This window comes from Malurus melanocephalus, unplaced genomic scaffold, assembly GCF_030028575.1.
Source record: "Malurus melanocephalus ecotype Western Australia unplaced genomic scaffold, MMel_1.1 scaffold_405, whole genome shotgun sequence".
Lineage (NCBI taxonomy): Eukaryota > Metazoa > Chordata > Aves > Passeriformes > Maluridae > Malurus > Malurus melanocephalus.
The window spans coordinates 210172-234081 of NW_026623637.1; the positions used below are offsets into that span (position 1 = coordinate 210172).

At 35.8% G+C, this 23910-nt stretch overlaps 1 protein-coding gene across 4 annotated transcripts in view; it reads left to right on the forward strand.

The window, feature by feature from the left end:
• MAP3K7 (mitogen-activated protein kinase kinase kinase 7) overlaps positions 1-21875 on the forward strand; it is a 46491-nt gene extending 24616 nt beyond the window's left edge. Inside the window, exons 12-17 of one of the 4 annotated variants that reach the window (XM_057379427.1) lie at positions 1430-1510; positions 7606-7673; positions 13218-13326; positions 16138-16199; positions 16738-16853; positions 18820-21875. In XM_057379427.1, the coding sequence (XP_057235410.1) occupies positions 1430-1510; positions 7606-7673; positions 13218-13326; positions 16138-16199; positions 16738-16853; positions 18820-19000 (617 nt within the window). In that variant the 3' untranslated portion in view covers positions 19001-21875. The remainder of the gene's footprint in view (positions 1-1429; positions 1511-7605; positions 7674-13217; positions 13327-16137; positions 16200-16737; positions 16854-18819) is intronic. The other 3 variants (XM_057379428.1, XM_057379429.1, XM_057379430.1) reach the window with 3 other exon arrangements.
• Positions 21876-23910: the final 2035 nt, after the last annotated feature.

Genomic DNA, 23910 nt, shown 5'->3' on the forward strand with positions numbered 1-23910 from the left:
TATTGTAAGTCCTTGACTGGATGATTGTGTAGCACATTTCACCCTGAATATCTCTAAAGGTTTCTTAACACAGAAGGCAGCTGTGTACTTACCTGGTAATATCACCATGCTGGTTTTATTTTAAAACATATCAGGACTCACTATGGTCGCTGACATTCTTAAAATAACCTTTTGACATTAGCAGAGATAACCTGGCCCTCCTTTGTATGAGTTTTTAATTTTCCTAGTTTGTCTTTGCTCTGAAATAATAGTTGCTATTAAGAATAGTCTAAGGATTTCTTTTGGTTTTTTTGTCATGACTGTAGGGCTTCTTTTTCTTGAAATAAAAGTACATATTGAACGTACTATTTTTGGTTTGGGATTCCTTGGGTATTTTTTTAACAAATCACTTCATGCAGTAATGGACKGTGAGAAATGAGGTCAAATGCATCTGACCATAACTTTTTCAAAAAGAGGTGAAACAGCACTGTATTRGTTTTGGTTTCTTTTTTCTAATCTTGTTAACTGTGATAGAAATAATATGCTGTGAACCTGAAAAAATATTGCGTGGCCGGGTGAGATTTAGGTTGTTGTTAAATCAGGTTGAAAATTATTTAATGTTGTTCCATTCTCCTCTAGATTAATTTAAGAGTGAATCATGTAATACACATCACCATTAGTTACTGAGATGAGTATGCTACAATGTTCTACCTTTGGAAGATGTATTCAGATTTTTCTCTAAATAGGAACTATTTATGAGCAACTACAGAAGTAGTAAAAATTTTTAAAATATGATTAGATTTTATTTCAAAGTGTATAATGTTTCTTGAACATTATTCAAAAATGAAAATGTTGGTAGTGATACCCAGTTTTCAAAACAAAAARTCTTCACTAGTAAGACAAAAGAGTAATGGCAGGAATTATTGTCAAATGTAATAAAAGTAAGTATTTTTTCAGAGGTAGATGAGATTTGCTTTAAAAGGAGGTGATTTAAAGAAATAGAAGTATCTAACTGTTAGACTTTTTTATAAAAAAAAGTTTGTACCCAACACTGAAGAGAAAATGTTAGTTAAGTTCAGGCAATCAAGGATTTTTTTTCTGAATGTACAGGTGAACTGAAAGAATTTAATTTGTTCTCTGTTTGGATAATTACATTTGGTTTTCCCTTCTGTGTTGCCATGCTGCTTTCTGTGTTTGACTTTTGTGTTGCTAACTGTAACTAATTACACTGTGTTGTAATGATGGCTAGTTTTGCATTTTTTGCTTTTTAACAGTTGCTTTACTATGTGTAAGCATGAGTGGAAGGCAATGCAGTTTATTCTGCATGACACGTTTTTGCATGAACTCGAGTTTAACCAAGTATATGAACAATGCAGTATTAGGAATTTAATATTTTTGCTCTTGCCATTTTAGTGTTTTGCATGTGTATTGTATATGTGTATTTTTTCAGCCTATTCCAAGCCTAAACGAGGCCATCGTAAAACTGCTTCATTTGGCAACATTCTGGATGTCCCTGAGATCATCATACCAGGTATCGCAGACCAGGTGAACGGGGCAATTGGTTAAGATGCCGGAATAATGATCAGACTGCTRAAATACTTCTTGCTCCAGTTGCTGTAGGACAGGTCCCAAAATTATCCCACTAAATTTTTCATAATGCTTCTGTAAAGAGGAGCATGGTGTTTTATTACAACCTTACTTTTGTCAGTGAAGGATTCAGTCTTCCAGTTCAAATTTACTTCTACTGATAAAGAGTTTCTTCTCTTATGATCTTGATGTTCTGAGTCTTCTTGTAGAGCAAAACTGTATATGYAGTCTTGTGTTACAGTATCTCATTTGATGAAAATGGACCTAGATCAAAAAATTCCTGTCTAGGTAATGGTTTTGCTCTGATCTTTGTTGTGTTTAGGCTCCCATTTTTAATCAATTAATAGTAGCACAAAAACTAAGATAAATYAAGTGCAGAATTTCAAATCCATTTGATATTTGTGATTAAAACATTAACACTTAGTCTGTGTAATTCTTATATTTGACTGCACTTTTCTAGAGCTAAAATGTGTGTGCATGAGRTATTGCTGTTGTGTTTAAGTTAATGCCAACTAAAATTATTAGGAGAGGCTTCTGATAGGAAAAAAAATCAATATAACCAGGTACCACARATGGTAATATCATTTGGGACTTTAATGAATAATTCTCATGTATCCCAGKTCTAATTTTAGTTAGTAGCATGTCATTTTTCTTTCTTTCATTTCATRTTTCTTAAAGCCTAAAAATAAGTATAATCAATCTTAAACTGTGATAGGTGTACCATTAGCAGTATGCAAGTCACTTCAGAATGRTATGTCAGGGGTAGGAAACACAAGTGATAGAATCTAGAAATCCATTAAAAACTGTGGCCCACATACTCTAAATTTRTGTCATCTGAAAAAGTTTCCTTGTAAATCTTGATCCTGTTTGGTATTATAAAGTTAAATGCAAAAGATAGTTTTGTACAAAAGTCTCTTTCAAATAACTCTGTTGAAGGTTACATTAAAAATACAGACTATGAAAAAAGTGTATTCCAAAGAGCTGTTGTGCCTATGAAAAGAAAACCTCTTTGTCATTGACACTAACAAATTAGCGAAAAGCTACTAGGGTAGCTTTCCACTGTAACTTCCAAGTGGGTCTGGCCTACACTGAAATCCTGAGAAAGCGAGGAAGGCAAAAATGAAGACATCTATCCAGTTTCAGTGTTAACGCATGATGAGAACCTGGTAAATAAGGTCTAGAAGCTAATGAGTGCCTCTTGTCTGGGTACACTGCCCATAAAAACACTCAGGCTTCCAAGAAACACTTAAACTTTTATGCAATAATGAAGAAGTCAATGAAATAAAAAAACWTGTTGTTTTCACAAAGTAGATTGTACCAGTCTTTTGGTTTCTTAGTTAGGCAGAGGCAGTCATTAAAAATTCTTCACCTGGTCTATTTTAACTGAACTTGACAGAATGGGAATTCCAAGATAATTTGGAATACATATGAAGAAAATAGCAACCTGTAGAAATGAAAAAATACATAGGGTTGGAGCAAGCATATTAATGAATTTTCTCAAAATTTGCTCCTAGGGTTTTTAAGTCAAATAAGGGATAGTAAAATTCCCTATTATTGCTTTATCAGAAGCAAGTATTGACAAAGAGGAGGATTAGAGTATCACATAGGGAGAATTTTGCTGTGACTGAATAGAAAATAGGGTAAAATCCAGGGTCATGCATTAACAGTAGTTTCTTTAAATGAGATGACATGGGACCATAGCACGTGCATGCAGATTAATCCCAGGTAGTATGAGCCATTAATCTAATGCAGTTGTGAAAAACTGTGACATTTTGAAGTTCATTTTCAGGAAAGAAGCACTGACACTATTACTGGCCCTTGTTGGGTTTGAATCAGGAATTCAACATACTGTTCTGGTCAGCCAAATAACACAAACATACATGCATTGAAATAATATGAAGAAGAGTTATTAGKATAAGAGGGGTATAGAGAGTATAAAAACAAATCTGAAAGCATGGCCTTTTTTAGCCCACAAAGTGAAAGCTGAGAATGAATAATTATTTTCTGTAATRTTGGCACTATAGAAAAAATACATAAATTGTCTGCAGAAAATCTGAACTTTATATTGAAAGTTTTCTGGTTGTCAGAACAGCTTTCCACTMATAATCCCAAAGCCAGATAGAATGTGATTATCTGCCCAGTAAACTAATTGTATTCATCTGTACGTTTCTCCCTTCTTTCTTCCCTTACTCTGTCAGCTAAAGGCTCTCAGTTCTGGCCTCTGAATATGCTTTTCGCTTTTTAGACCCCTCAACTTCCAAGACCCCCAAACTGTYACCACCATCTCAGTCCCACCCAGTTACATTCCATACTGCTTCTGCCACAGACCCCACTCTTCCGAACTTCCCTGGGCATGTCCCTCGATGGGGCAAGCAGCTCGTCCCTGTCCTTGGAGCCACACAAGTGCCGGTGTGTGCTGCTGCCTGGAGTTGTGCTGAGCACATGGTAGAGCAGCTGCTGCCCGGAGAGGGGAGGCACCAGGCAGGCATGTTACCGTGAGTCAGCTGCTTTGGGCAGGGCTATTTTGGAAGTATGAGTTCTACATCTGCTATCATTGGGGGTTTTCGTAATGTGTTGCCTCAACTGCATTTCGTCCATGAACTGATTATGCTACCAAGGTCGTAAAATACATGTTTTTATCAGTTAAAGGTAAAATATTGGCAGAAGGGGAAAATTTTAGAATATATTTGTTCTTCTTTCTAAATAAGTACAGTAAGGATGAATAGAAATATTTGTTCATTTAAGATGCTATTTTGTGTTACTAGCTTGCAAAACTTAGAAACTGAAAAATGGATTGAATAATTCCTCCTTTGTGTAACAACTTAGCATATGAGTTTGCAGTGGTGGTATCCTGCAGCCAGATTGCCTAGTGACGTATCGGTTTGTTTTTTTTTTAATTTACAGTATGTATAGTACAAGTTACAAGCACCAACTTTTTAAAATATATATATATAATTAAAACCCTAGTAAGTAAAAGGTTTAAATATCTTTATGTGTAAAGAAACAAACAAAAAAAATTCTGAATTCTAGTTTGTATACCTTTTTAATGGAAACAATTCAGGCATCATCTAGCAAATGTACTTACCAGTGCAGCCTTCTCTTCAGTGGCAATGTTAGACATTTCATGCATTTAGCATGTGTGCATTTGGCTTTGTAATTTTGTCATCTGAAACTGTGCCACAGCGTTACGATTTTTATAGCATTGACACTGCATAAATGATTACTCAAGATACAYGCATTTTGTAGAGGGTCTTTAGAAGGTAGATAGGAATTATGGATGCTATCTGCTTTYAAAACCAATGTATGCCAGAAATCCTACCCTTGTCTTCCCAGAACRCTTCGTTCTTCTGGAATTCAGATCAGTATTTTAACTTGTTCAAAATGTCTTGTAGCACTGTTACAGTCACTGATCATCCTGCATGGTGAGAGAGGCTTGAGTCTTGTAGGTGTGTAAGGAARAGAAGAGGACTGTGTGTAAATAAGGAAGTGTAAAAGGAGATGCAAGTATCTACTAAAGGGCAGGGAGAAGAGGTCATAGCTAGTCTGGATATTTGGCGGCCGGGTGGGGGTGGTGATCAAAAGCTTTAATAAGTTGTAGAATTTATTTTTGCCTGGAGTATGTGGGGTAGGACATGATGGAAGTTTCCTGTTCCTTTAGAATTTAATTTTAGAAAATACACAACAGTATGTGAAATGGGTTTTTTGAGGCCAGGAAGTATGTTTGTGACATTTGCTTTTCAATCTTAAAATCCTGTAAAGTACCAAAAGCCTGAGACAGTGCATCAGGCTACTGTGGATTAACTTCTGTGTGTGTACAAATCTCTTAGTTTTTATAATGAGGAAAAATTATTTTTAAATGGACAGAGGTAAGAACAAGATCAAAGCTGGGAGAGGAAAGCATAAAGAAGTAGCAGTGGTATTTTCAAATAACATTTTCTGTTTTATTGTATAGTGTATTTTTCAATTGACATTTGTCTTGAATCTGGAGCAATAAGTATTTGTTGATTCGTAGTCTGTTTCTGCCTTGTTGAAGCTATTTGCCGATGTCTGCAGTAGTTACACTAATTAAAATGGCATTGCCTAGTAGAGCTTGCTCTTCCCTCATGCTACTAACTTGAAGATATTTCATTTAAAGATGTTCATTTTTTYACAACACAGTAGTTTTGGCCCTTCTTCTCCACACCCCCCCCCCCTTCACTTCCCACAAGGCATTTTCTTTTCTTTCTTGCACCCCACCCTGATTATTTTAACATTTTGGCAGCCATGTTCTAATATTTCAGCAACACATGTGCTGGGTTCTTTAAATTCACAAATGTTGCTAATCTGAAATGAGAATTTCAGATATTTTTGCAAGCCTATTTCAGCTGAGCTAATTTTATAACAATGTTGTTGAATGAAATGTGCACATAATTTTGTATTGGTCGTGGGTGGATCGCACATATCTTGAATATTGAGATGAGCTGTGGCAGCCAGATGAAGTATCCGCAGCACAGAACTCTATTAAAGGTATAATCTTGTTTGTTCAATGATTAYGTAGTGAAAATGTTCACTGCAAATGAACAAGTTCAGACATTTTCACATAGATTTGTCATTCACAAGATCCCTAGTATCAAAGTATTAAATGTAACTTAGCCATTGTTGGTTAGGTAAGTATGTGCTTTCCCTGAGTTTCAGAAGATCAAGACCACAGAGCAGTTGCAATTCARTGCATTTGTAGTCAGAGCAAAAAGTATACTCTTGTTCTAGAATGCTGCTTTATTTTCTTATATGCTTGTTTCTTAAAGTACTTTCTATAAATTTTTCAATGTCATGACAAATTGATAAAGTGACACAAAAAGCTTTGTATTGCTGTTTTGTGGTAGTGTGTTCCTACATGTAATAATACATATATTTAAAGACCTTAAGGCTTATTAAATATACCAAGCAATATTAAATAATCTTGTACTTTTGTAGTAACTGTTGCAATTCAAAACACGTGTCAGGATAGGCTTGGAGTCGCGGGAATGATGCTGAATGAGAAGTATCTGAAAGGTCAGCAATGTGATGCCTCTTGCMGGGCTTTGAATGAGCTGTGTTGGTTGCAGAGTGCAGGACTGCTGGGCGAGGGGCTGCCACGGCTGCAGTACATGTTTCAGATGCTCCCCTCCAGTAGCAGAGTTACGTAATGCAGAGCTAACAGCAAGAATTTTGAGCATTGTCAGCTGTTACTCAGGACATTTTGGTGTTTCCTTTTGGACAGCTGACTTGCTCTCAAGAGGTAATATAAACAATCACTGTAATAAAAATCAAAGTAGCCAGGGAGATTCTGTTGCATAATCTCCTTTTATTTTTAAAAAGATTTTGTTTCCTGAAAATGCCTTTGATTGCGTGTCAGTGCTAAAATTTAAACTGTTTTATGTAGCTGTCACTGRTGGATAATTGCGAACAGGTGGAAGGAGAAGAGGAAAAGATTACAGYGTTGTGCTTCGTAGGTTGATGGTGAGATGTGATTTAGCTGAACAGTCCCCTTTTCACACTTCTCAGAGCATGAGAATAGGACATAGTTTCCTTCCTCTGAAGGAGACAGGAGACCAGAAGGAAGTGCTTTCACTTCTTGGTTTTCCTGAGGGGAGCAGCATACAGGCTAAARTCCTTGCTGTGTTCCTTGAGCAAGCCAAAGAGCAACAGGTTAAAGCTGGCAGCCTGTTATCTTCGCGGTTTAGCTTTTAGAAATCCCCATAACGTAACGCACTTGAAATAGATGTCGTCATCAGCTCCTGCCCCAAGTACTAAGCCTGACCAAATACATGTGACAGAAGATGGTGGAGTAGARTGCAGCAGCTATTCATGTGGTAGGAGTGGTTATTGTATTAGGGTATACTTTTTGTTGACAGGCCAGCATGTTTTGAGTTAAAATTCTGCAGCTGTCTCTCTCTCCCCCTCTCTCACTTTGTCTCTGTGGATTTGTACAAATTCCAAGCTCCTCTGCAACAGTCGCACCCTTCTTATTTTGTTCTGAATATATTTCACTGGTTTGTTTTTGTTTTGTTTTTTTCCCAGCAGGAAACGGACAGCAGAGGCGCAGATCCATTCAAGATCTTAGTGTTGCTGGAACAGAGTCCAGTCAGGTAATGTCCTTCTCATCTCTTCTTTGCTTTTCAGTAAAGTCAGCATCAAATCTGTACTGGGGAACTGATCTGGAAATCTTCACCTTTGATGCTTTCATAGAAATTATGTGGAAGCTTGGCAGACTGTAGTGTTGTTTGTATTGCATTGAAATGAGATTCCGTGAGGGTAACTATGAATGGGCTCTAGATGAGAAGCATTTTCAATACAGCTTATGCAATATTTAGCATTTTTATGTACACATGTTTTTTATGTACCGCTTAATTTGGCTGAGGGCAGATATTACACAGGAAAGCCTTTTTGTCTCTCTGTATGTAGAAAACAAGTGTAATTACGACTTATTTTCTGAAGCAGTTACACAYAGACTCACTTTCTGCAGGAGAATAAAAAGCATGTGCATCAGTATCATAAATCTTATTTATTATCAATCTCTGACTCCTGAATAGTAACTTACAGTAATATATCTCTATTTCTTGTGATACAGCAGGGTGTTGTCACCAAGTTTTGTTTAAAAAAATACTATTTCAAAAAGATATTTTATAACATACCTATTTGTCTGGTATTGTAACTGCCATGGTAACAGAAACAGTGGSATTCTACATAACATGTTTCTAGTTTCATTTCAATTTTAAATGAGAAAAGTACAGCTAATGCTTCATTCAGATGTGTTTATTTTGTGGTTTTAGTTCCTTTAATAATTCACAGAGTCCTTCTTGTGAATTGGCAATTTTGAGATACCTACTATTATTTGAATGTGGCATACTGGCACTTAGCATATTCATCAGGTTAATCAGGTTTCCATGTTAAACAACCTACTTCTGTGATCTAAAATAGGTGGTAATTCTTGAGGTGTAGATATCAGGAGATAACCTTTGATTTTTCTTTAATTCYGTGGAGAATGATAGCCACAGAAACCTCATAAATCCTGTATGATTTGGTAAATTTACTATGTACATGTATCAGAAAATAAGATATAAGTCTAAAATACATTTTAATATTGTCAGAGAAGACAGGTTTGTTACAAAAGAAAAACTAATCTGCAAAATTTAGGAAAGCATTTAGCCTATTCAGATAATTGTAGAATTAAAATTATGCAAGWCTTGGGGGAAAAAATTAAGTGACAATACATGAGTTATACCAAATTGTGCTGATTGATGTATGAATTATTTAATTATAGCTTTTTTATTTCWAAGTTTTCAATCTGTTCATTTTAATGAATGGTTGATACTTCAAAATACTGATTTTCATCATTTGCTTCATGTCTTAATAACTATTACAATAATCTTTGTTTGAAAGCTGTTCTCCTGCTTGTGTAGATGTTTTTGCTAAACTGTCCTTGTGAACAGAAGGATACAGAAATTTTGTTCTATGTTTACCTCACCAATTTCTCATGTGGGTCTATGGAAGTTCTAGGGTCCCATTTTACTTTCTTGCTTCTGATAGTATACATAATGGAAATATAAGTGGAAATATTATGGTTATCTGTTGCTATCATGCAGTTTCTTTGGAAACATTGTGGTAAAATCTGGAAAACATAATATTTTAACCAGCATGAGAAATACAATTTCAAAGATCTTTTTGAACTGTCCATATAAACAAATAATTTTTATCCGCTTTTGGATGTGAGAACAGATAGAAAAGTCCACTGAAACTAATGCTAACTTGATGTACGTGTGCTTGTATATTAAAAAAAAATTTGGAAAACCATGAAGAAACAGAGCACAAATGAAACTATGGATAAAGACTTAAGATTAATATTTATGGGTTTCTATAGCTCTGGACCTCGGTGCCTTGATTTTTTGTTAAAAATTTTGGGCTGCTATCCGTATAGGCAATCAACAAGCCAAAGCAAAAAAACCTGTGTCTTGTGTAGTTCTGATTTATGCACTATACCATATATAGGGTATCCCTTCTAATGTGAAAATCCCCTTCCCACCCTTCATTGCAARCATCCTTCTTCCCTGCACTCCATTCTCCCTTACACTTACCTGCAGCACAGCCTTCTTCACCAAACAGCCATGGCACTGCGTGCCACTGCCCCTTCACCCAGGCCGTGAAAGCCCCTATCCCACTCAAAATGAAAGGATTGCCATGGTASCTCTTTTCTGGCTTTTAACTATTTGATTGACTCAGTAAAGCTGATCAGAAATCTTTTTATTGAACATATTTTRCCTGGAGATTGCTGCCCTGTCAATAGAAAATTATTCTGTTAAAACTACTGATTTTTAATTAGAAAATTTTTTCCAATTCAGAATGGATTTTTTTTTAACGTGAAGGAAAACACCAGGGATGTATATGGATATCAATTTTTATATATATATATGTGTGATGTTAAATAATATACAATAAAATATATGCTATATATATATCTAAATATACCATACTTAATAATAAATATGCCAAAGTTTGGGTGCTGACCTGAAAGGGTAGACCAAGACTCTTGTTGTCCTGTTTAACTGTTTGTCTGTTTTAATTTGAGCACTTAGTGTGTTTTATGATTGTATGTCTGTTTTATTTCTGTGTGCTCTTAGAACAATTTTTTTGTGTGGCTGTATGGCTGACAATTGCTATGTTTATGTTGTTGAGACACTTAAGGCACTTTACAGTATTGCTCTTACTGTTCTCAACAGCAGACAGTAATAGTGCTTTACAGATGGTTTTGCCACTGAGTGTGGACAGTTTAGATAGGAAAATTTGCTAGGTCAAAGGTTTTCCATCTTTGGATCAGCTGTTGGAATGATTTGGTGTTGAGAACCTGTGTTTAAGTCTAAATTTTCRCAGATTTTAGTGCATGGTGACCTTAGACTGGTCCTTACTCCAAGTGACATGAGCAGCACTKATGCAACCATCCCTTCTAAAATCGAATGCTACATTTCATTTTCAATGCTACATTTGTTTCTCTCAATATACTGTGATACTCTATTAATTTTTCCTGTTATTTTCCCACTGAATTGTTTCTTCTGTCTATTTCCCTGTACATGCATTTCAAAGCATTTTAGTGTGTCATCTACCTAGTGCTATTGTTCTTGCCTAAACACCTTTGTAACACAGATGTGCAGACTCCAAACTGCAACTACTAATACTTTTGGGTGCTTGAAGAAACACAGCATATTGCTCTTTATGCTGCATGCACTTTTTACAAAATTTAATGTTTTATACGCATACTGAGAAATATATGTATCATAATGACTCAACTCTGCGATTTGTGATCAGATGCCCMGTGTGGTATCCATCTCCTGGCCCATGTATGTTTTATTGGTTTAGTTGTTTTGGTACCTCATCTTTCAYAGAACTATCATAAATACCAAAACTACCTTCTACCTCTTTTAAACATTTTTTTTGTTTTGTTTTGGGATTATCAGCTTTTGGAGGAGAGGGTGTGTTGCAACTGTTGCTGGGCCTTCATAACTCTTGTAGTTTACTTTGAAGTGAAAAAAAAATTAGTATATTAAAGCAAACCATGTACTGACATGAACAGTTGAGAAGCAAGGTCAGRGTGTACATGCCCACATGCATGCAAGCTAAGTGGGATAATTTGGGGATCTGATATTATACACATGAATCATTCTGTCCATGAGATTGTGAAATTTGTCACAGATGCAGATTTGGGTTTTTTTCTTCCCTTTCACAGCAAGATGAAATTCACAGAGATGAGGAAACAGGACTTGTAATGATGATTTCTTTAAATTGTGTTAAAAGAAACATTTAAATTAAACTTCAGGGGGGATTATTCCTCAGAGCGCACCAGCTTTTCAATACTCAAGTCTTTGCGAAATGGAAGCTAAGAACATCATGTGGGTTTGACCACCAGGCAAAGATGATTTGAGAGTAACCTGCTAGCAAGTTTGGAGGATGCAAGGATGAAAGGGTAGCAGAAATCGATTGCTGAAGTACAGACACTGGTTTACGTGTCACAGGGGCTGCTGTCCACGAGGCCTAAAGCATCTCTCACACTCAAACGCTGTAATCTAACCAGTATTTGGTTTGGGCAATTCCCCATCAACTTTGTGGTGCTTTTTAGATATGCTTCAGATGTGATTCCTTTATTTCTATATCTGCTGAATTTCGTGTAAATAGTGTTATCAAGGAAATTTTTTTGSTTGATGGACCAAAACAATCTGGTGTAAAGCACTGAGAAGTTACTGCAACTAAAGTATTTCTCAGGAGCCCTTCACTATCCACCATAGATACTCAGCAAATCTCTTTTTACCTAAAGGACTTGCATGCTTTTAAAAGTGCTTTCTCTGTCTTCTGATCTTTTACATCAGCAGGGTGTGTTTATCATTCATATCTGAGRACACTAACAGTAAGCTCAGCAACTTAAACCTTGCTTAATGTCAAGAAAAACTCCAATACAAAAGATTTTTCAGAATGTTTGATGCCATTATCTTGTTAATATCTATCCGATTATTTCCACAGTAGTTTATTGTCCTCTTTCTGGGTATTAACATAAAACACAAAATGCTTAATAAACATTACAGAAGAAAGAATTTGCATTTGAACTAATGGATCTTTCAGTATGTAGAATTTTGTTATTCTTTGGATTGTTATTTGATTGAAATCCTAAATTTTAAAACTTATAGTAGGATATTTAGAAATTAGAATCATACAGTTTTTTGTTAATGTATACTTGAGTGCTTCTTTTGAAAAATTGAGTCATTTAGTGAATCATTTCATGATAAATACACCATCTTGAAAATAGTTGTATTTTAGTAGTATCTTTTTATTTACTTATTTKCTGAAAATCTTACTGGAGCTTATAGTCTTGAATCCTTTATTGTGTTAATTTTATGTCACTGAAATAGAAGCATATATACTGTAACATTTCTGAAAAAGCTAATAGAATAATCTATTCTGTATTATGATTTTCTGTTTTAGTAAACAAAAGGATTAGAGGAGTCAAACAGTATATAAAAAAAACATCCTACAGAATTTTGGTTTAGTTCTTAATTTGCTTCATGTGGGAGAAAGTACTCATTTTCTGACAGATGTGCTTCAATTGATTGATCCTTTTTGATAAGCACTTTTTTCATGCTTTCTGATTATTCACATAACCTCTGAATTACCAAAAGAAGAAAACTGTAGATAAATACATGATAGTCTAGTGCAGCTACTCAGCTGTATTCCTTTAATTGAATGTAGTTCCATTCACTACTTAAACATTGAAAATAAACTGTATTTCTTCCTTATGTTATAGAGCTCCTAGATTTTGCTGAATGATAGTGTGAAAATTACTGAACATGTTGTCATGATTTTCTGTAAAGATCTTTAGTACATTGTTCAGCATTGCTTTTTATTATGCTGAGTAGAAAATTTGTATTAATTTCTTTTACACTGTAGAGGTGTAGAAATGGGGATGAAATTATCCCTGCAAAGCATGTAAAGTTGATCAAACTATCAGGAGAGATTCAGGGTAAAAGTTTGGGGAGGGAGAGTATTTTGGATGATTATAGGTTCAGATTTCTTCAATTTTTTTTTTCTTTTTAATGAACTTTATAAAACGTCTTCTGTTAAACTTGTAATTTTATTTTATTTTGTCATTTCAGGAGAGTAGAAACAGCAGTAGATCATCCAGTCCTAGTGTGAGAATGATCACTACCTCGGGACCAACCTCTGAAAAGCCAACACGTAATCCGTGGACACCTGATGATGCAGGTAATTCTTTGTTCATTACTTAACTTTTTACCTGTAAGAAAACTTAAATATTTATTTGATTGTCATGTGGGGTGTGTGCTCAGACATTGAAAAAAGTAAGCAATGAAAATCATGGTTCTTTTAAGTTCTGCTTAAATCCAATCATTACATTAGTGCCTTGTTTTTCACGTGTGCTTTAAGAATGCTTTTTTATAGATGGTTAGGTTACATAAACTTGTAAGCATTTTGCTAGTAAGAAAGTGCTGTACATATGCAGTGATAGTAATATTTAATGAGGATCTTGTTAGCACAAGTATTTTAGTATAGTGTGGTTTTGGAGAATTAGGGGAAAAGACATCTTGGAACAATTTAGTCTTGCCYATTTGTATTTTGAATGTACATTTAAAGATTTCATTGCCCTGACATCTTGAATTAGATGCTATGTAGGTGAGTATCTGCTGGAGTAGGTTACTTCTATTTGTCATCTCTGTTGTAATTTTGTTTATGCAGAATGTACATGTGCACACAAAATTACTGGTTTTAAATGAACTAGCATGTTCTGCAGACATTGTAAATACATCTAGTGTAGCATCACTGTTCTTTTGTTATGAAATAGGGTTAAGAATGAAGATAATTGAATAGTTCAATTTGATTTTAAAAGTCATAATGCATTCTGTTATGAAAAGATCCAATACTTGACTGCAAGAAAACAGTGGATCCCCACAATTCCTTTTTAGAATATAAATAAAAATTACATTTTTGTTACCAAAATGTAAATGTTGAATCTTAAACCTTAGTCTCAAGATGGTACTTCACAGTGCCTCAGATTCTGTAGTCTTTTTCTTGTGATCCTTTCCATCTGGATGATCAGGCTCTTTTCCTGTAACCAGCTGCAGAATAGAAACTCATGTGGTGACTGACTCTTGCATAAGCATATGTATATATACATTTATATGTATGTATATTTGCACACTTGTATTTTACCAATTATAAGGTGATCATGTAAGATGTATTTTATTTTTTTCAGTGTTAGTGGGAAGACAACATACTCTTATGTTTTGCTTCTCTATTTTCTTCTTCCTGTCTGTTGTTGCTTTGCCCAACCACAGTCAGTGCCCTGTCACTCATAACTTCCCCAAACCCTTGCCCACTGCTACAGCCCACCCTGTGCCTGTTATGCACCATGGATCCCCAGTTGCTTTAGGCAGTGAGCACTGATGGGAATTGCTGCCTCACACTGGAAGCAAGCTCTTACTCAGTGAGCAGTTCATTGGGAACTGAAAGTTGCAAATTGTATGCCAGTGCAGCAAAAGTTTGTGCCAAGTTTTTGGTCTTAAATGCAGCTCAGCACGGAGCTAAAAGTCAGGCCTATTTTCTGGCCCACAGAAATCGCTCACCTTATACTCACGTAAATACAGAATGTGCCATATGTATATTTTTTCTTGCTAGGTTTATGTAGTCCATGCACTAAGAATTGTTCAACTTTCTGAACAGAGAAATAATTTTGGTTTCCTGTAAAAGGTGCTACATTGGTMATTTAATGAAGCAAAATGATAAAACAAGGATGCAGCCAAATCTGGTCAAAGGAAATTTGCAGTTCTGTGACACGGTGCTGAAACACTCTGAAATTTGAAGTATTTACATGTATTGATATATTTTTGAAGCATTTCAATGATTCCTTCATTATCACAGTATCCATATATGGCAGTAGAATAATGTAGGGAAGGGCTTCTCATGTTGATTGCATTTAAGATACCATGGTGATTAAGTCTCTGGTTTTAGGGTTGTTTTCTTTTTCTTTTTTGTTTTTACCACCTTCCAGTTTCCTTCCAAGCATACACTTAACCACTTTTTCTCCATTCCCACCCTCTTATTTCTGTTTCCTTTTGAAGCTGCTCTTGGAAATAGCATAGTCTTTGAGGGCAACACCTTAGTTTCTCTACCACGACTACTCTGTGGCAGGTGCTTTTGGGGTATGGGTAAGCAGCCCCTTTTTTTTCCCACCTACCCTCCTCCATATAATCCTCTAGTAGCAGTTATGCAGCTGTAAAATCAGTAGTTTCTCCATGTGTCTTTACTCCTGTGTCTCTTAAAGCTTAACAGTAACCTTGTGATCCCCAGACTGTGGACTACCAAAAGATAATTCAGGAACATATTAAATCTGGAAAGAAAGCTCTAGAGAAGTCCAGAGTGTAAGAAATGAAGTATAACAAATGAGAACTCTAGAGATATCCAGAGTAACTGGAGTGTAAGAAGAGAAGCCATGCCCAGGAGACAGATTGGTTACTGGGTTCCTTACTACCCACAAAGTATCTATACAGAGCAGAGAAGATGCCCTAGAGCACATTGTGAGGAAGATACTTAGAAACCTCACTGGGAGCAGGTTTCAAAACTGAGCAGGAGGTTGTGCTTATTTTATTTTGGCAGAGCTGATTTGCACAGCTTCTAATTTTAAAGTCATTAGATGCATGGGCTGGCTGGCTGATCCTTCATAAACAAGAATGAAATGGCAATTTTTTTATAAACAGAAATGATCGCAAACTACAAAAATAGCATTTTTAAAATCTGTGTGCTGTTACATGGCTTGTAGAAATGTAGGTTGATAACCATAATTTTTATTTCTTCTTGATGTGATAGACCATACTTTTGATGTTCTTAACTATCAGAAAAACAAAATGATTCATCTGCCTTGGGATTGGAATGCTGCTATTTCCATCTGCCTATCCACATTCAGATTGTGTATTGTGAAAATACTTAGAATTCTTGGTTTTGTTCTGTAAGTATGGAATTAACTCTTGAAAATACATTAAAGTTTTCTTGGTATTGTTACAGAGACCAATGGGTCAGATAACTCCATCCCAATGGCATATCTTACATTGGATCATCAGTTACAGGTAATAACTAYACTATACTTCATTAGATTCTCAAGCATTTCATCTTAACGTGTGACTTTGGGACTGCAAAATGTACGGCCGCATATTAACCTGGGCTTATGTTCTGGCTAATTTTTGACCAAGGCTAAAAAAAATATATTATGTAATCTGAGATTGGTTGACTCAGGTTTGATCAAGCTATTAAAAACAAGCCCTGGGAAACATGATCCTAAAACCAAATGTAAACTGAGTTTGACTGTCAAAAATAAGACATTATTTTCTTGAGTGTTACTGAATCAAACTGTTGTATACACTTTATTTTTTGTGTGTGGGATTAAACACTGCTTTGATTTTTGTGATGAGTGTCAGATTAAGAACTTCACATTTGAGTGAACTTTGACATTGGCTCAGTAATATTTTCCAAGGCATGGTTTAACGCTTATTTTTAAAAGCTTACTGGTTTTTAAAAGACGTTATAAATACACTGCAGAGACATTCTAACACACTATTTACTAAGATATCAGTTCATTAGTCTTTAACATGTCTGATTTATTTTCAGCCTCTAGCACCATGCCCAAACTCCAAAGAATCTATGGCTGTGTTTGAACAGCACTGCAAAATGGCACAAGAATATATGAAAGTTCAGACAGAAATCGCATTGCTGTTACAGAGGAAGTAAGTGAAATGTGTTCAAACTTTTCTGTCCTTCTGTGTTTTTCCTTTACACAAAGTCTGTGTGTAATAATAAAAGTACATAACAGAAAGAAAATAATAGTCACTGTGACTATTCTTTCTGACTTTATGAAGTAACATTTCATAGGGCATAATTATTTTCCAATCAAGACTCTTCTTCTGGATAAATTCTACATAAGGTCGTGGCAAATCTCTGTATGTAATGAACTGGTAATGTTTGTTTGTATCATCTCAACTGAAAGACCTGGACTGTTAAAGAACCTTGGTATTTTATTTGCAACACTATGTATTAAAATAGTTTCAGTTGTAATTCATAGGTAATCGTTTAGTTAAGGGATTATAGAATTTTGAGTAATATGTCAATGTTACTCATTTTGCACTTAGTTTTTGTTGTACATCTGACTTTTCTCAAGCACTGCATTTACAACAGTATTACCAACACTCGTATGTTTCTGCCATGGGTTTAAGACCTAATGCTTCAAAGCTGTTATGTACCTTCTCCTTGTACACTGGAAATAAACTCTTTCCTCTTGCACTGTTTACATGTTTAAGTGAAGCAGCTTCACATCTTGTTGTATTAGGTCAAAAATTATTGCTCATTCAGAACTTAAGTTTATAACAAGTTCTGTTATGCTGTTTCCTCTCTGAACTGGGGACCAGTTCAGAGAGATCATAGTTCCACACTGGACCAAATAATCAGATTGTTACCCATCAGTGTCTGAGCCACTGCAGGCAAGCAGCTGTTAATAGGGAGCTTGCCATTAGCTAATGGGAAAAACGTGTGTGTAAACCTTCTCTACAGTAGAAATAGCATAAAGAATGGGGGAAAACATTACTGTAAGATTGAACTCCTATCACATATTAACTTTGGGCTCAGTATTCTGAGAATAATTTGGTTTTTTAACATGTAACTAGAATTTTTAGACTTGAACTAGGAGATAATGAAGCTAGAGTTAATATCTTGATTTTATTTATGTTGTCCATGAGGGTCAATAAATTATTTAAAATACGTTTGTTTCAAAACTGTTAATATTCTACTTTTACATTGCTGCTTTTTTTTTTTCTAGGGGGTTTGTATTCTTATTTCTTCCAAACTGCTTTTTCTTAGTCAGAATGTAATTGTCCATAGGTGTTAAAACAGAAAATGATATTGTCATGGATGAATTTAATGCTGGTTAAGGTAGTTATTAGTTCAACCCTCATAGAATTATTACATTTTCTTTAATTAAAAATCATATGGCAACAATTAATTAACATGAACTTTCTCCTTTGCTGTTTTGTTGCAAAAATAATGCTGACAGCTTGCCTTCTTGTCACCTCATGAAAAATAGTAAAACAAACTGCTACATCAGTTTTGCAGAATAAATTATAGCAGGATTATCAGTGTGTTTGGTACTCTAAAATCTTCGCTAAAAAAAACATGTTGAATACTTACAGCATAAGTAATGTGAAATGCCAGTTAGAAAAGTAATTTCCTTGATTCTGCTTTTCCACTTGTGCTTTAATAAGCACAAGTCCAGATAGAAAATACAACTTCACTAAAAAGTTACACAAATTACTGCAATCTCGTGTTTTAAGTTGCCTTTGGAGATCTAAAATGTACTTGTAGTTACCTAAAGTTAGAGTTGAATATATTTTTAAAGTTTTGTGTGGCTCCTTAGATATTTTACTGTGACCTGTAAACCTACATCTGAAAGATATTATCTAAAGGACACTTTTAGATTCTGATGTTCTGTCTTTCAGCTGTTTTAAGTTTAAATGTCGATTTGATTTGGAAGGGAATTTTCTCCCAGACTGCATTAAGGAATAACATTTCCTTTGTCAACTGTTTTGCACAAAATACCATCAGCTGTGAGTTCAGATTGATAATCAAATACTGATTTGAAACATGAAGTCATCTATACACAAATAGAAATAGATTATACATGACTTTTTTTTTTTATTTCAGACAGGAACTAATAGCAGAACTGGACCAGGATGAAAAAGACCAGCAAAACACATCCCGTCTGGTACAGGAACATAAAAAGCTGTTAGATGAAAACAAAAGCCTCTCAACATACTATCAGCAATGCAAAAAACAATTAGAGGTCATCAGAAATCAGCAACAGAAACGGCCAGGCACATCATGATTTCCTGGGACTTTTCAAATGAAAAATATGCACAGAAAAGACTGATTTTTTTTTTTATTATTATCCCTTATTATGACAGCTCATGAGTGTTAGCTTCTTGGTGTGATCTGTACTTGTCTGCTACACTTAACATCATTTAATTTTCTTCTTCCTAGGTGGACATCCAATTCAACAGGTTAATTGAATAGGGTGAAAAAACAGTGACTTGRATAAACCAATAGCCCTCAATTTAAAGCAAGAAGAGTGGCTGTTTGCATGCTCCTTGTGTGAAGGCTAGCCTAACAAGTGTTGAGGAGGCTGCTAAATTGTGAGATCTTATTTTTAGTTTTTGGCGTTACCTCGGTAAGAGCAAAAAAACCAACTTTCCTGTTTAAAAATGGTTTTGTTCCAGTGTCTCATCTCAAACTATTATTATGATGATTATTTTCATAATAAACTGAAACATGCACCAAGCTGCAGAGGTGGTGGTGGCTGACCAGAGTAATTCATGATGCATTAGTGATGCCTTTTGCCTGTAGACATAGTGTATTTTTTCCACATGCAAAATGGTAGGCAAACTGATGCCAGCATTCTTGGTTCAGTGCTTGATAGCCCTGCATTTTGACTAATATATTTCTTGTAATCTTGCATTCATAAAATATTTGAAGTAAAAGGTTGTATTTTCTTTACTTTCTTGGGGTGAATGACATGCAGTTTCATTTGAATATTGGGCAAATGTTAGGAAGGTGATCACCGGACACAGTTGGTCCCTTGTATAAAAGAGAAATAATCAAAAATATGTGAAAGTGTGTTTTAAACCTTTAAAACTTTTGTACCTGTAGTGTCTTTGGGAGAAAATTCAGAAAAGAAATTAATACAGAACTTGAAATACTTGCTCCCTTTATGTTTTTGCTCCCTTATTGGTTTTGTCTGAAAAGGTTTTTATTTCTTGCAACTTACTTGGTGACAAACACTTACCATAAATGTAAATAAGTCTGTTTTAGATAGGGAGAGAAGAGTTTGAGGAAATGAATTTATTTTAAATAGCAGATTTTAAAATGGAGTTGAGTATGCAAATAGTCGAAACTGTTAAGAAAATGAGGGAAATGGCTTAGATCTCCATCAGGAATCTCAGTTATTCCACTCATTTGAACACAGCTCAAAGGAAGTCCATCACAGAATGCCTGCTGCTTTGTGACTGAAGAATTGCATTTAATGAACTCGAGTGGCACATGTAGTGCTCAGTGTTGTTATTTACCGTTATTACATATGAGAAAATAATTACTTGATTACAGTGCAGATTGATTATTTGGATTATGAATTAACTTTTAACTGGTACAAAAAGGAGGCACTTCTAAATATAATGGTAAATTCCTCCTTACATACATACCTAAGTTCTTGATGTACTCAGTTACAGGCAGGGTTTTAATAACATATGTTTGCAAAAGAAAAATAGGAAATTTAAGGGTTTTTTTTGCTTCTGAGCCCCATAAATAAAATAGAAGTAATCTGAAATTTGAAATATGCCCATTTCAAATGAATGGTTATTCATAAGAGTCCATGAGCAGAACTTGGAAAAACCTTGAGGGGGGAAACTTTACAATATTTTCTCTTTCCTGCCTACTTAATGAAAGCCATTAACACTGTTGTGCTTATCTGCGAACAGCAAAGATGGCGAACAACTTACTGAATGTCCTATCTGGAAAATAAATCTATTGTTGGCAAACCTTTGGGAGTTAGAAACCTTTCCCTCATCTTATTTAAATAAAGGAAGGGTTCTCATTCCCAAAACCTGAACAGATAATTTGATTAGTTAGCTGAAACTGATATTGGGATCAACTTAAGGCCACACGTATTTATAGCAAAATGTAATTGGGGGAGAAAATAACTCTAGTATTAGGAATAGCACAAGTTATCCGAAGCATTGCTGTTCACATACATCTGTCTGTCTACCAAAATGGAGACACTCCGTGATCAGCAGCTTACTGAACATGCACTGAAGCATTAGGTAGAGCAGCATAAATACTGATGCTTGACTTCAGAGGCATGGTTGGCAACACAAAATCATTTCCCAGTACAGTTTTTACATCTTGCTGTGTGGCAAAAGAGATATACTTAAGGTAAATCAGTGTTGTATAGGAAAAGTCACTTTATGGCAAGGTTTGAATAATGAAAGTGAATGCAGTGATAAATTAATGATATATAATACATAAGTAATTTCTAGCAGTTGCTTGTGATTTTTCAGGGTTTACATTAAAAAGGGACTGACATGATAAAATAAGCACTGTGCTACCATGCACTGTTGGCTTCAATCAATGGTTAGGTTATATCACTCCTGTAATTTTCAAAGGGAATTCGGAGTTGGACCTTTTGCCTTCAAATTGTCCCTTTCTTAATTCCATCAAAAATTTAAAAAAATACTTGCACAGATTTATCRCTGAGGTTTTCCACGTGGCAAAATCTGTTTATCGCAAACCCTATATGGGTAGAACATAGCAGTTTGGGCTAAGAGTTTAACAGCTTAACTTTCAGTGACCTTTAAGACTCTTGTTTTAAAGTTGTTTACAAATGTACTTTTATTTTTCTGTTAAACTATCTGGACTGTTGAGGAACTTTTTTCATGTACTCTTCTGTCCAGTTAAAGCTCTTCCTCTAATACTGGAGATGAAACATCTAGTTTTGGCTGGGCACTGCCTTCTCAGAAAAGGTAACAGGCTCTGCTTTTTGTTACAGTATGTGTTCTGTAAGATATTGTGTAATTGAAGTATACTTCTGTATACTATGCAGTTCTTCCAAAAAAGCTTTTTTGGGCTTTTTGGTTTGTTATATTTTCTGATGAGGAGTTGAAGATTGTAATTCAAAACTTGTACATAAAATGGTGAATTATTTCATATGATTCAGGAATGAGCAGTGTGGCTTTCTGTTACAGGRTTTTACTGCTTTGTTGGGAATCTGATTAATAAAAGCTGAGAAACTTCCACAGTCATGTAGTAATGCCCCAACGCTTGCCAAACCATCCATGATCTCTGATGGAATCCCACACTGGGTGGAAGGTAATCATCGTGCAGTTGTTGCCACTGCTGAAAAAATTATTCTGCTATGAGCTCGTCCCTTCCTGTATGCAGGACTAGGGTGTAGGATGAATAGTCCTACTCATAACTGAGCATAAAGATATTTTAAGAATGCCACATCTTCCTTGTGGATGTTCTGCAGAGAGATAAGTGCTTGTCTTCTATTGTTAAATTCAGGAAAATTCCCTTCCCCAGAACTTCCATTTTGTTCGTAACGGATGTTACAGCTTGAGAGGCTCCATTGCCATACCTCAGACAGAGATGACCCCAGTAAGTGTCTCATTGCCTGTGAAGAACACAAATTGTGCTTCAGACCTKTTCTGAAGTGTTCTGAACAACTTGAACCTTTCAGGTGCACTGTTGTAACTTGCAGGGAAACTTTGAAGGAGCAAGGGGAAAGAAAAAATGTGTAGCACAGCCGACCCCTCAAAAAAGAGATATCTCTGGTGAACTGGTTGATGAGGAGGCTCTTAGRAAAGTAAACCGGTGTAGATGTATATGCATAGATACAGTGTTGYATACTCACAGATTCTTAGCTACCTGAAGGGAGGGTGTAGCCAGGTGGGTGTCAGCCTCTGCTCATAGGCAGCAGCGACAGGACAAGGGAGCACACTCTTAAGATGGGCCAGGGAGGTTTAGGTTGAACATTAGGAGGGATTTTTTCACAGAACGGGGTGACTAGACATTAAAATGGGCTGCTCACAGAGGTAGTGTAGTCACTGTCCCTGAAGATTCTAAGGAAACACTGGAGATGACACTTACTGCCATGGTGTAGGTGAAATGGTGGTGTTTTATCACAGGTTAAATTTGATGATCTCAGAGGTCTTCCCAGCCTCATTGATTCTGTGGTTCTGTAGAGAGCTGCATGTATCAAATCAGAAGTGATAGATTACTTTCCAAAATCAGAGCTTTCTTTAGTTTTTATTTATTTTAATAATGTCTCTAGATGGGTGATACTCTAAGTCTGTGAAAATCGGGTACTCTAGAGGCAGATAAATACAGGTGTGTGAGTGCATCACTTATGTTCTGTGCCCCTGTGGTGATTTCGTGCTTCTTGCAGTGACAATTCACATCTCCCACTGAACTTGGAGAGATTTGCTGCAAATGTTTTAACTTTGAACCTACATCTGGTCATGCAGCTGTACTTAATGAGAGAGCAAAACCAAATTTAGACTAAGTAGTTTTAATTATTAATAAAATACTGTCTTAAAATACTTAGAGCACTGCTAATCCTAGGGCTTTAGCCTAAACAAGCATTAATGAAGAAAAGATTTTTATTCATAGCTGTGTGCTTTACACTAAGTAGCTAAAAATTTGAGATACTCCAAAGGATACAACAGGCTTGTGCCTGCATAATTTTATGGTTTGTCAGTACTTCCCTTCTAACTTGGATAAAGGCAGCCGTATACTTGGGAGCCATTTCCTTTTATGGATGGATGGAGAGGAGCACATCATAGAATCACAGAGTCATTAAGGTCGGAAGAGACCTGGTGGACAACAAACTGTTCATTAACTAGCAGTGCTCTTTTGGCCAAGGAGATACGTGGTGTCCTGTGGTGTGCTAGAAAAAGCATTGCAGGTTTAGGGAATTGGTTCTTCCTCTATATTCAGCCCTGGTGAGGCCACATCTGGAATGCTGTATCCAGTTCTGGGCTCCTAGTAGAAAAGAGACATGGAGGTGCTGGACCAGGTCCTGTGGTGATAATGGGATAAGGTAGCTGGGCCTATTTAGCCTGTAGAAGAGGTGACTGAGAATGGATCTTATTAATGTCTATCAGTATCTGAAGGAGGGTGACAAGATGATGGAGCCAGGCTCTTGGTGGTGCTGAGCAATAGGACAAGAGGCAATGGGCAGAAACT